Here is a 13,435-nt window from a genome sequence, read left to right on the forward strand (position 1 = left end):
TTCACTTATCCCAGATCTGGGCGCTGTTAAAATGTCCAGTATATTGCATAATCAACACAGGCTTGACCAGTTTAAGATGGGAGGTTTCACTAACACGCGCGTTACTTGACCAAAAAATACCTGCTGCTTGCAAATTTTCATGTTGTGGTGATGTTGCAATTATGAACAGACAGACTGTGGACATTTGCAATTATAGATTTTATTTAAACATATTTTATATTGATCTTGTGTCGCTGTGTCCTTTTGTGTTGTGGCAGTCATTACATAAGCATCTGGGATCAATAAATTCTTCTGATTCTGACTCTTAAGAGGCCCGAAAATCAGTTTCTGCTCAGTTGTTCAGCACTATCAGAGACAAAAATGCAATTTTGACTGAGCCATGCACATGTTCCAGAAACAGATCAGCTAATTGATGCATCTACATTCATTTACAGCATTTATCAGATGCCCTTATCCAGAGCAACTTACAATCAGTAGTTACAGGGACAGTGTCCCTGGAGCAATTTAGGGTTAAGTGTCTTGCTCAGGGACACAATGGTAGTAAGTGGGATTCGAACCCGGGTTTTCTGGTTCATAGGCGAGTGTGTTACCCACTAGGCTACTACCACCTGTACCATATTCCCCACTTCACCATGGTGTTTGTACTGTAACTGACCCAAAGCTGATTTTAAAAGTTACAACTTTAACCCTTTAACCCCAATCAAGTACTGACTGTAGAAATTAATATTGGGCAGTTCTTTTATTTTCTAAAGTTGCGTACATTTTTGTATTGTGGATATTGATATTTGAAAGACACACTGGATTTTTGTGGTATCACCCATATTCATCGACATACGGAATCCTTTGTATGAAAATAGAATAAATATATCTTATGTGAAGGGTTACCTTTTTAGTTGTCACGTTCCTCAGTCTAGGGCTTTAAGAAAGAGAGGAGGAGGCTGCTGTTTCACACACAACCAAACCAAACATGCAAATAGTGCTTTTATATACAGTGAGCTAATATTAGCTCAGTCAACCAACATCAGAGTAGCCTAAAGGAGGGATGGTCCAGAGGGGATAACTCAAACATGCACAAACGTTAACAAAAAAGGGCACATTAACACACAAGTTACCAGGCTAACAAAAAGGGGTCCAAGACACATGCAACGGCGGAAAAAAATGAGATCGCCAACAGGGCTCCTTTCAGACATCTCCGTGGGCCCTGGGGACCTCCCAAAATATTAAGGTCCTAGCAGACAGTGAGAACCTGCCAAACACTCTCTAAAGTCACTTTATATACATTGTGGTGACCAATCCTCAGAAGGTAGGCGGAGTTGGCTTCTTAAACTCCTCCCACAAATTCAGGCTAAAAGAGCCAGGGACTACAAAAATACAGACAGCCACACAGAACACGTGAGAGCGTGCCTGCAGTGACATAACATTATTAAAAGACCTATTGCTTGGTCATCCAACTTTTGGGACAGGATTAGTGATCTGTGAGGATTTAGTTAAAAAACAAGACATACATGTTGTTGCTATTGTGTTAAATCAAAGTCCGCCTGTGATACTTTTAGGGAAGAATTTGAGAGACGGCTTGTTTTTGTCTCTCAAAGAAAATCCATCAGCATGCTCTGCTGCTACTTTCACTGACATGAATTAAAGGTAACATTTGAATAATTTGCAGCAAATGTAATGTTTTTGGCCACTGGCTTTTAAAAATTGGTTACACGGTGAGGGGGGGGGGGAGGGCAGCTTTAATAACTAATTTAAAATGCCTCTCATGACTGTCGGCCTTCTTACGTTTGTGTTTGGGCTGAGGAATTGTTCCTTTATACAATGTGCGTATGAAACCTGCCACGCCAAATATGAAGCAAAAAAAGAATTGATCAATTCTGTGCAGCCAAGTATGATTCATGTGTGGTGTGGCATTTATAGGAGCCTAAAACACCACAGGTCTTGAACATCTGAATATTTGTATTTCTACATAAAGACATTAGGAGCTTAAACAGCTTCATTTTTTCTAACACAAGTGCATAAAGAGATCCCAGTTAAACAAAATAGGCAAAATGGCACATTTGGCCATCTATTTATAGAAAGGAAAATGAATGTGAACCTCTATTTTCACTATTTATGCTGTGATATTTAGTACAGCCCTTACACATTCCTTCTAACTGTTGACCAGCCTGGCACATTGGCTGGAGGAATTTTTTGCCCATTCCTCCATACAGAAGAGCTTTAACTCCAGGATGGGTTGGAGCCCTGCTTAGGGTGTCCTGGAATGGGTTTGATCATTAAAAGTGAATGAGTGAGTCAGTGAGTGAGTCAGACCTCAATTCAGGTCTTCCCACTACAATTTTATTAGGTGATGGATTAATTCAATTAATGGTTCTTCTTTTACCGTTCTTTGGTAGGACGACTCGTGAGCTCAGGATTGCATGACCCACTTTCTTTTTTTTTTTAAGAGTGATGGCTTGACATTTTCCTGAATTAATTCAGAATCAATTTTACATGAATGTAAAAATGTCCTAGCATGTTTCAAAACGGTTCTACACAGTTCTCCATGAATCAGAAGTTCACCCTGTTTTTTATATATATATATATAAAATTAATTAAAATTTGCAGCCTGCAGGCAGATGACTTATTGATGACCGATCAGTTAGCATTACAGTTACCTCTAATTACCTGCCGCACTGTACGGGATAGTTAAACTTGTGGCCAGAGGCTTGAAAGGACACAAGCATGAAAGGAAAAACGTTAACGGGACATAGTGGGCAGGAGCTGCTTTGAAGGGTCCAGTGTTAAAATAGAGGCCTGTAACCCGAGCTTGCAAAGGCCGTCAGGCACGTACAGACAAAGTCGGTTCTCCTGCTCATCCTGCACCTCCTAAGATCAAAGCCTAGTAAATGTTTTTCTTCTTCAACTTTGGAGGAAATGGGAGAGAGGGGACATGACATTTTAATGTCGTATTAGGTTACAGATCTTCAGTGGCAGCACCGAGTCGTCTTTTGAAAAACAAAACTGAATTTTAGTACGAGTCACAACGTCCCAGCTGTTCATCTTCACTCTTTTTCTACATCGAAGCACAACTCGAGCAGAGCTGCAAACTGCAGAGTTTGTCACTTTGCTCTGTGCCGCCCTGTCACTCAGCCGGGGGGTCGCGCCGAGGGGCCACCCGAGGGCAGCAGGAGAGCTGAAGGTGTCTGCTGCCATTAAATCCGCTCTGCTGCCTCCTCTCCTCTCCTTACCTCCCGCTGGCCGGGCTACGTGGGCTCCCTCTCTGTGGAGATGGTAGCTGTTGTTTACACCACCAGCACCTCGTCTCCTGACCCTACCAATGCACCATGGGATGGGGGGAGTGGGATGCAGGCCCCTTTCTGAATGCATCCGCCCTCCTTTTAATGTGCAATTTTTCCATTAGTGCACTTTAAACTTCAAGGGAAGAGCGGGCCCTCAGATGCAGCCATTTGCATGCTCTGTTACACAGTTTACACTGCAGAGTGGAGGGAAGACGAGGGCTGCGTGGGACTTGGATGTGGGAGGGGTGTTAAAAAAATGAATTCTGCGTTGTTTTTCTTTTTAAAACTTCTTCAAAGTGCTATCTTTCCATCGTCTGTGGAGAGAAGTGAGGCTAGGGCTCTGACTGTTTACACGTTCTGCCCACAGCACGAGTCTCCATCGGAAGATGGACCTGTTGCTGCCATGATCCCCTCATTCCCACATGTCTGTATCAGATTCACCCTGTGCAGAGAAAGTGGGGGAGAAAGTGAAAGACACAGGAAAAAGAACGAGATGGGAGCAGAGTGACGCCAAAAGCCGCCATTACAGCTGGTAGCAGACATGCCTCCTTTTGAGATAAGAACACAGTATGGCTGTGAGCATACTAGTGCTGTTATGGTTGCTTTATTCTCAAGTAAATTAATAATGTGTATTTTACAAGTCATATTAAAAAAAGATTTGGAGCCACCAAAAAGTTCATTAAGGACAATGAGGGATTTGTAGATTTCTTTGTTTCTTATGAATGTGTGAAAATTGTGCTCACTACCATTATATATTATTATATATTCATCCATTTTTTCGTGTGTTGCATTCAGAGGTGTGAAAAAAACAGTCCCTTACTGTCCTTAGAAGCCACATTTTTTGGCAGCATTCTGGTGAAGTACTGCCCCCTATTTCATACAGTGTCATACAGTTCACCAGGTAGCCAGATCTTACACATCACACCTTTAAGTTTAGGCTTTCAGATGACTGGAGCTTTATTTCAGCTTTATCTGATCAGAGGTTTGGAACTGAGCTGTGTACTAAATGAAAAGTGAAAATGAAAGTGAAGTGATTGTCATTGTGATACACTGCATTGTGTATCACATTGTGACACATTGCTCAGTGGCACCTCAGTGGTACCTCAGCGGATCGGGATTCGAACGGGCAACCTTCTGATTACGGGGCCGCTTCCTTAATTACTAGGCCACCACTGCCCCCGTTATGATGCAGTTACTCAATAAAAGTTTTATAGGTATATGTATACCAACCGTTTTAATTTAGAATTAAAACCTACATGTGAATTAAAACCTACATGTCTTTTCTTCAATAAGTATTGGCCTTTGATAATTCGAATTCATTAACAATTAAATTATTGGTATAAGTTCATCCTCTGTTTGCTTCATCCTCTGTTTTGCTTGTGTTCTTTCTCCCAAGTGTTGTTACGTGTGTGTGCGTGTACAGGTATGCTCAGTGCTTGGTGTTTGTGTGTGTTTTATAGTGACATTTACAGAATAATAGGAGAGTTGATAGTGGGTGATTGTGTGTGTGTGTGTGTGTGTGTGTGTGTGTGTACGTCTAGTGAGCATAGTGTTTTCTCCAGGCAAGTTGCCTGAACAGCTGCTCGAGGTTTATTTAAAAAGAAATGAAGCACCATTAGTCATCGCCTTGGCGCACAGCAACCGGTTCTGCCGCCGCTAAAAGCTTTAACCTGCACTGCTTACAGAAACGGTTGTGTTAATAAGCACCTCCAGAATTGTATCAGTAATAAATCTGCTTAATGAGCCCTTTGAAGAACAAGAAGAGCGGCCAAAGAAAACTGCATGCTGTAAACATGAAAGTTAAACAGGCCAACCGGAGTGTCATCACTGCGTAATGCGTCCGTCAGCGGCCCTGACAGTGAGACGAACCGGTAATTCTGCCGCCGTTGAGGAGCGCGGGGGTCAGAGGGGAGTGGCGATGTGCAGCAGAGCTGCTAACTACTGTTTGCCTTCTCTATGAGAAACAGTCCATCACAACAGAGAATCACTTACACACACACACACTCACACACACACAAATGTGAACACTCACCACAGTACTACCCTTACGAATAATCAACAGCACCGCATTTATAAACTCCAGAATAAAACATACGGGTTAATCATGGTAATGTTGGACTATATTGCATTATATTAAACACTTCTTTGATCAGAAATGGTTTTCTCAGTAATTTCACCATCACAGGTTTGGAAGCTAATGGACTGCTAATGTGCTGCTTTACTATGCGATTTCTTCCTCTTCTATTTAAGCATTAAGCATGAAACACGAAAAGAGCTAGAATCAAACAACATGAAAAGCGTGATGAGTCTGGTGTATACGAGCAGTAAGACCAGTTATATAAAACACAAAGACTGCATGCGACGCACATTTCTGGCCAATGATTTTAATGGTGGATTTATAACCAGACATTGTTGATTCAGTTCCAGCAAATCCAATAATAGGAATAACTCGACGTGGAGGCTGGTTGGATGAGTGCAGTCAGACATGGTCAGCGTCACACCGACAGAAGTGCACAGCAGAGCTTCTCTGCCATCTACTGGCGGTAGTTTTAGCAAGAAACATCCCATGACTGGTCTGGTCTCAGTGCTTTAATAATTCCGATTGTGTCGATTTTTAATGGACTCAGCAATTAAATCAAGATCACAACGATCAATACAGAACACAAGAACTAACTTCACAGACCAGAAAATAAATAAATTATGGGACATTCACACTGTGTCCTTGTGATACAGATATACAGGTGGAGGTTTCTCCAGACCATCGTCCATCCTCCTAAGAGGTGAGGTTCTCAGAACTATGGAGCAAATGGCCCTCAGTGCAGGAGAAGGACAGAGTTGGCCTTTGCAGATATACCCTTCCTCTCTTCATGCCTCTCTGAGAGAAATAAAGGCTACAGAAGGACCTACAAGGCTCGAAGTCTTGAACCAGAGAATTATGACTCTTAAATGAGAGCAGGGCAGCATCGGTCATCTCCATTTCTGCAGGGTTGTACCTGCAGAAATCTGAGGAGTTATCAGAGCACAGCTTCAACGCCTCTTTCAGCATGCTGCCACCTTGGTTCTCCTAGGCCAGAAATGGTGGAGAAAACGTTGGGTGGTGCTTTGGTGAGGATGGAAACGATTCCAGAAGGATTTCTGTGTCGTAGGTGAACAGAGAGGTGTGCTCGTCCCTGTATGAAAACTTTAGCCTCAGCTAGACAGCAAAAACAATGGCAACATTTCTACCGTTTGAAGTAAACAAACTGTGCATCTGTGATAAGTTTTGATTATTATAATGCATGCTGAAAACAGGCGTGTTCTTTTTTGAAGTCAGTGGTTGTAAAGTGAAAGTGAAGTGATTGGCATTGTGAAACACTACAGCACAGCACACGGTGACACAACAAAATGTGTCCTCTGCTTTTAGCCCATCACCTGTGATAAAGTGGGCAGCCATGACAGAAAAATTTCATGAGATTCCTTGACTTTAGCTAATTTAGTAGGTAATTCAAATTTTTTGAATGGCCATTAACTCATCCTCATTAGCCAATCATTTTAGTGAATTCTCCAGACCACAGGATACACCTAGCTGTACTGTTGCGAAGTGAAACAGTGTCTCAACACTACTTCCGTTGGAGGAGAAGACCTCATTAATAGCCATGAGGTCATCCACTGGGTCATCATTCATTTTACCCAGAAGTCCTTGCGGATGATCTCTCACTCACACTCACATTCTGAGGTGTGGCGGAGAACATGAACACGCCTGGAACGAACATCGGAAAAGAATATTAGCATGTGCATTAGCATCAGTAAATCTCAACACAGCACTCACCTTCTAAATCCATCCAGCTCTGCTCACCTGCTGGTTCCTCAGAACTTCTAGTTTGTCTGGTTCTGAACTGAGTCGAACCTCTATCACACCAGACAGCCCTTCCCTCACTGAAACTGATGTTAGTCTAGTAGTAACATGTGCAGCCTAGTTTTAATCACATTAAAGCTCACAATCAGAAAAGAACTTGTGCGTTTTGTCTGGCATCTGCAAAAGTGCTCAGGTATTTTCTGACATGTTAAAGGTACGTGAGTGTTTATGTTAACATCCAATATCCACAGAGACATTCAACCAGCTGCAGCAACAATGACAGTCCTGCTGACAATTGGCCACATCCAGTGAATGCTGTCACTCATTTAATTTATTAGCACATTATGCTGGTAATGACAATAACAAGTAAGGCAACAAGTGAAAATAAAAAAAGTTATCTGACCACAGGGTGTTCAGTGGGAAACGTCCCAGCTGTCTCTAGAAGGGTCCAAAATGGACACACAATAGGTATGAAGCCCACCCACCCTTTCCCAGGACAAGCTGCCCTTACAAACACCCCCCTGGGGATTTCACCAACATAAGCGACCCACCATTCACTGGCTCCATCCTGCCCTGCACAGAGAGCCCTTTGTCTGGAGAGAACACCAGGTAGTATTCCCCTCTCCCAGGGAAGCTGTAGGAGCCGCCATCGAACGTGACAAAGTGACAGTCACCAAGCGCAGCAAAATTTGGGATAATCTTTGTATCTTCAGAGGTCCCTGCGTCATCAAAACTGTTATCAAACAATGTTAATAATGACACTTGAGCATTTTGTACAAATCCTGTGATAACTGATGCATTTTTATAGAACCTACTACTTAATTCATAAATATTATATTTTCTTTCCTAAAGGATCTATGTACAGAAAATTCTGGCTACATGACCTGGGTGATTTCGTTATATTGCTTAACACATGATTCATTTTGTAACATATATACATTTATATTCATATACTAGTTACGAAAAAAAGGAAATTACTTTTCATAATTTAATTTACATTTACAGCATTTATCAGACAGCCTTATCCAGAGCGACTTACAATCAGTTGTTACAGGGACAGTCCCCCCTTGAGCAACTCAGGGTTAAGTGTCTTGCTCAGGGACACAATGGTAGTAAGTGGGGTTTGAACCTGGGTCTTCTGGTTGGACCGGACGCAGTGAACACATTCAGGGTGATATGTGCATTTGCTGTCTTTCTCAATGTCACACCCATGTGCCTTATAAAAACGCACATACCAAAATAAATAATTCCATAACTCTACTCCAGATCATTCAGCAGTCCATTTCCTGACTTCTACAGCACCGCACACAGCTGCAGGGATGCTTCCATGTAACCTCCCAGTGTCGGCCCTGGCCTGTGCAGTTGTACATGGGGTAGTCTGGTATCTCAGACAGGAAGTTTGGAAGGCTTTTCTCCAGGGTGTCCCACTACAAAAAATGAAAAAATGCAGTTGAGGACGCGCACACATGTAAATATTTGAAGACCAGAGCGTACCTCTGCCCATCCGCTTTTGAGCTGTGGCTGACCCGAATGTAGGTGACGAGTGGCTGAAGGCTCAGGAGTAAAACCGAAGGTGCCACTGTTGGGAACTGCTTTCCCCAAGGAGTACTGATAGGTCCACTCTGCTGCCCAGGAATTACTGTATGTCTGCCCTGAAATAAGTCAACGTAGAAAAAAATACATTCAGTTGTACAATTTCCATTAGTCTGAATGTCATCGTTCAGATGACTCATTTCATATCTGCAATATTAGAGTAAATTAAAGTGAAAATCACTAGTTTCACCATAACCCCACAGTTCCACATTAACCGTGTCGGCTCTAATGAGGGAAGAGCTCCACGTCATCTGCAGAAGTCCTGCCACGCCTGGGGTTCCGTAGTACTGCCACTGTGTGGCGTTCACTAGTACTACCCTAAATATCGCGTCCAGTGAGAACTGAATGAAGTCAGCATCATCTGATATTGACAAAATATGCACTCTCCTGGTAAGTCCATCTGTTATAACTTCAAAAGGTATCCAGCCATCTCATACAGAAACAGCGAGATGCAGTGGCCACGACCGGCGGCGTCTACATAACCTTCTGTTCCACTTTCAGATTAAAACTTGTGATGGTGTCACATCAAATAGTAAAGGGATGTTTAGAAATGATAATAGAATAAAGAATAAAATAATACATTTGAATTAGACATGACATTTGAAATAAAGTGGGTACGAAAAGTTCTCAGACCCCCTTAAATTTTTCTCTCTTTGTTTGCTAATTTGCTAAAATCGTTTAATTTTTTCTTCATTAATGTACACACAGTAGTAGTAGTAGTAGTAGTACAGTAAGTATTCTGAACTATCAGGGAGAAGAACCTTGGTGAGAGAGGTAAATAAGAAAGTTGTAAAAAGTCAACCATCACTGCAGTCAAGGCTTTATGACAGAGTGGCCTGATGGAAGCCTCTCCTCAGCGCAAGACACATGAAAACCGACATGGAGTAGGAAACATGGAGTTTCCTATTTCTCACACAAGATGGTGAGAAAAAATATTCTCTGGTCTGATGAGACCAAGATAGAACTTTTTGGCAGTGAAGCATGGTGGTGGCAGCATCATGCTGTGGGGGTGTTTTGCAGCTGCAGGGACAGGACAACTAGTTGCAATCAAGGGAAAGTTGCAATACAGGACGAAAACCTTCTCCAGAGTGCTCAGGACCTCAGACTGGGCCGAAAGTTTACCTGCCAACAAGACCATGACCCTAAACACAGCTAAAATAATGAAGGCGTGGCTTCACAACAACTTTGTGACTGTTCTTGAACAGCCCAGCCAGAGCCCTGACTAAAGCACAATTGAGCATCTCTGGAGAGACCTAAATAATGGCTGTCCACCAACGTTTACTATCCAACCTGCCAGAAATGAAGAGGATCTGCAGGGAAGAATGGCATAGGATCCCCAAATACAGGTGTGAAAAAGTTGTTGCATCTTTCTCACAAAGATTCATGGCTGTATTAGATCAAAAGGCTGCTTCTACTAAATACTGAGCAAAGGGTCTGAATACTTATGTGATATTTCAGTTTTTCTGTGTTAATAAATCTGCAAAAATGTCAACAAAAATATCTTCTGCTCCTGTCAAATGGGACATTGACCCAGCATGGATCCAGTGTGTGGAGAGATGTCGAGGCAGAACTGACCACGATCTGCACAGCAGAAACGCTGGTCAATAAACAGAGCTTTGTTCACGCAAGGATTGCATAGTGCACAACAGTTGTGATCCGACTGAGGTGCGTGTGTTCAGGACATGAACAGTATTTAATGTTTTTTCCTTGTACTGCTGCTGAACCAGCTTCATTTTATATTGCGTAACCATAACTACATGTTATTTCCACAACAGTGATCTCCAGGGCATTGTTCTGTCCCAATTAAATTGAAAAAATTATTAAATTGCTATCCAAAATGTCCATAGGTGTGAGTGAGAGAGAATGATGTGGACTGATCCATCATAACTGAAGAAAATAACAGTGCTAAATAAACAGATGGGTGTGATACATTCTTTAATTAATTGCACATTGTATTCAGTGTTGGTTTGCTAAAAAAAGTACAGGAACCAACAGATACAGAAGCTGCATAATACTATCCTAAATTTATTAGTGTTTGGCGTATGAGGCGTATATTCTAAATAGTAAATAATGTAAAAAGTAAATAATGCAGATGACATGAACGACGATATACATTCGGATATTTGTAAGATGGTTAAAATAAGTTTGAAACGCATTTGGACCTATTTGAAGGAGTATAAAACAGGGGTGGTTAACTTTTATTTTGATACAGTTTGCACGCACTGTGACCCGGAAGAGAAAAGTGTAATTTCTGCATTTGTCCAAGAGCTGCGCAATTTTCTTCTTTATCTGGAATTCTGAACCTAGACCTGATTTCTGTCATTGTTGTCGTTGTATTTAGATGCAAAGTGTAGCTGTTTTTCGATTAGCAAGAAAAACTAGCACAGCATAACCTATCATGTTCTAATGGCTAACATTAGCTAGCATTTAAAAGTCCCAATTGGCATCTCGTTATGTACCTGTTATATACAGTCCTGGCCTCTTTGTTTTGCTTTTTGACTTTGAAATGGTTGAAGCGAAGGAGATTCTGTACGGACTCCAAGCGACTCGATGGCAAAACTGTGCTTATTACGGGTAGGTGGATTATTGCGTCGGATTCTGTGCAAGATCTGTAGTTAATACGTTGCATTCGGAATTATTCTTTATGTTGTCACCTCAGGGGGGAATTCGGGCATTGGGAAGGAGACCGCGGTGGCCCTGGCGATGCGTGGAGCCCGGGTCGTCATTGCTTGCCGAGATGAAGGAAGGGCAAAGAAGGCAGTCGGCGAGATTAAGACGAGGAGCCGTAACGTTGACGTTTTCTTCATGGAGCTGGACCTCGCTAACATGAGGTCCATCAGAGAGTTCTGCAAAGCTTTCCTGCAGAAAGAGAAGCGGCTGGACATTCTGATCAATAATGCAGGTGAGCCGAGCCGTTCACCAGGATCAAGATGTTGGACCATAGATGAAAAAAGCCACTTCCACCTCCACCCGTCTCCCAGCTCCACGAGAAACACCTCATCCGTCGAACTCGGAACATAATGAAGGACCCACACCACCCTTCGCATGCCCTGTTCTCCCTCCTCCACAGCATCAGGACTGTAACTGGCAGACACTGCTAGGGGCAGTGGTGGCCTAGTGGTTAAGGAAGCGGCCCCGTAATCAGAAGGTTGCTGGTTCGAATCCCGATCTGCCAAGGCACCACTGAGGTGCCACTGAGCAAAGCACCGTCCCCACACACTGCTCCCCGGGCGCCTGTCATGGCTGCCCACTGCTCACCAAGGGTGATGGGTTAAATGCAGAGGACGAATTTCACTGTGTGCACTGTGCTGTGCTGCTGTGTATCACGTGTGACAATCACTTCACTTTCACTCACTTTCACTTCACTTTCCCACAAGCAGTCAGAGCCCTCAATGCACTGCCATCACCAAATAAAACATTAAACTCAACAAAAATACACTTCCAGCTTTATGCACCTGATGCACTTTTTGCACATCTCAACTCGTTTTGCACATTCCTGCACATCTTTGTCTTGTGTGTCCTGTTATATCCAAATATCCAACTTATCCACTTACAAGCATCCTACATGATGTTGTCCAGTTATGTCCTGTTCGGCCTGTTCATCCTACAGAAAAGTTTTACTTTTCTCTTATAGAGACCTGTACAGTATTTAAGATTTAGTTTTAGTTAGTATAGTTGTGTGTGTGTTATATAATGATTACACTATGAGGGTGTATACTGTTGTACTGACAATAAATCAATCTTGAATCTTGCTTTATGAACGTTGTGTCTGTTGTCCAGGGATGCCCAGTGTGCTGGACTGGACTGATGACAACTTCAGCATGTGCTTCGGCGTAAACCACCTCGGCCACTTCCTACTCACCAACCTGCTGCTTGGCAGGTTGAAGGAATGCGCCCCAAGCAGGGTGGTGACCCTCACCTGCTCCAACTACAAGTATCAGAAACTGGACTTCCAGGACCTCAACTACAACCTCTTCCCCCTTTTCACCTACTGCCGCAGCAAGCTGGCCAACATCTACTTCACCCAGGAGCTGGCCAGAATGATGGAGGGGAAAGGGGTCACTGCCTACGCCGTCCATCCAGGTCAGGGTCAAACTCATAAAAAAAAAAAATAAATCAAAAAAGCAAGCAATTGCTTTATGACGTCTTTAAGAAGGTCATTAATTTATTTCACTGTTTACTCAGGTTTATTTGTGTTTCTTCTGGTTGGATCTGGTTAAACCTGTTTAAAGAGTGAACAACTTTTCGGTGTAGAGACGTACTAGTGCACCTGAAAAAATGTAAAACCTTCAGTATTTACCTATAAAAGTGCAAGAAGGAGCAAATATTTTTGGAATACATGAACACATTCAGCAAAAATGTTTGTTGTTAATCCCCCGCCCCAGGTTACGTGCACAGCGGCTGGACCTGCCACTTCTCCATCCTGTTTCGCATGGTGATGCAGGTGGTCATGTTCATGTTCTTCGTGCCGTGTGAGCTGGGCGCTCAATCGGTCATCCACTGTGCCGTATCAGATGAGGTCACGGGACACAGCGGCGGCTACTTCGCCGACTGCCAACCCGCCTCGCTTCGGCCGTTTGCCACAGACGCCGGGGTGGCAAGGAAACTGTGGGAGGCCAGTGAGAGGCTGGTCAGGCTGGCCTGACATCTATTGGAGCAATAGTACAATGTACGTTTGCTGTTTGTTCTGCTCAGTTTATTAATTTATTCATTAAATTATTCAGTGCTCATG

General features: G+C 42.9%; 2 protein-coding genes across 2 annotated transcripts; one reads left to right on the plus strand and one right to left on the minus strand.

Annotated features, from left to right (window-relative positions):
• Window positions 1-1,296: 1,296 nt before the first annotated feature.
• Window positions 1,297-9,841, minus strand: LOC114799667 (sushi domain-containing protein 2). Its single transcript, XM_074933659.1, is given in 9 exon segments — window positions 1,297-1,361; window positions 6,183-6,339; window positions 8,240-8,326; window positions 8,420-8,485; window positions 8,487-8,658; window positions 8,660-8,762; window positions 8,885-9,133; window positions 9,136-9,189; window positions 9,826-9,841. Coding segments are annotated over 9 exon segments (969 nt in total).
• A 1,090-nt stretch (window positions 9,842-10,931) lies between these two features.
• LOC114799332 (retinol dehydrogenase 14) lies at window positions 10,932-13,435 on the plus strand. Its single transcript, XM_028995883.1, has 4 exons — window positions 10,932-11,277; window positions 11,363-11,605; window positions 12,484-12,786; window positions 13,089-13,435. Exons 1-4 carry the CDS (start codon window positions 11,157-11,159, stop codon window positions 13,346-13,348), a joined length of 927 nt encoding a protein of 308 aa, XP_028851716.1. The 5' UTR covers window positions 10,932-11,156; the 3' UTR covers window positions 13,349-13,435.

This window comes from Denticeps clupeoides, chromosome 11, assembly GCF_900700375.1.
Source record: "Denticeps clupeoides chromosome 11, fDenClu1.1, whole genome shotgun sequence".
NCBI lineage: Eukaryota > Metazoa > Chordata > Actinopteri > Clupeiformes > Denticipitidae > Denticeps > Denticeps clupeoides.

Coding starts and splice junctions, on each gene's coding strand:
- LOC114799332 (XM_028995883.1), top strand. CDS start 11,157: ATGTACCTGTTATATACAGTCCTGGCCTCTTTGTTTTGCTTTTTGACT. Junction 11,278..11,362: donor CAAAACTGTGCTTATTACGG/GTAGGTGGATTA, acceptor TTGTCACCTCAG/GGGGGAATTCGGGCATTGGG. Junction 12,787..13,088: donor TGCCTACGCCGTCCATCCAG/GTCAGGGTCAAA, acceptor CCCCCGCCCCAG/GTTACGTGCACAGCGGCTGG.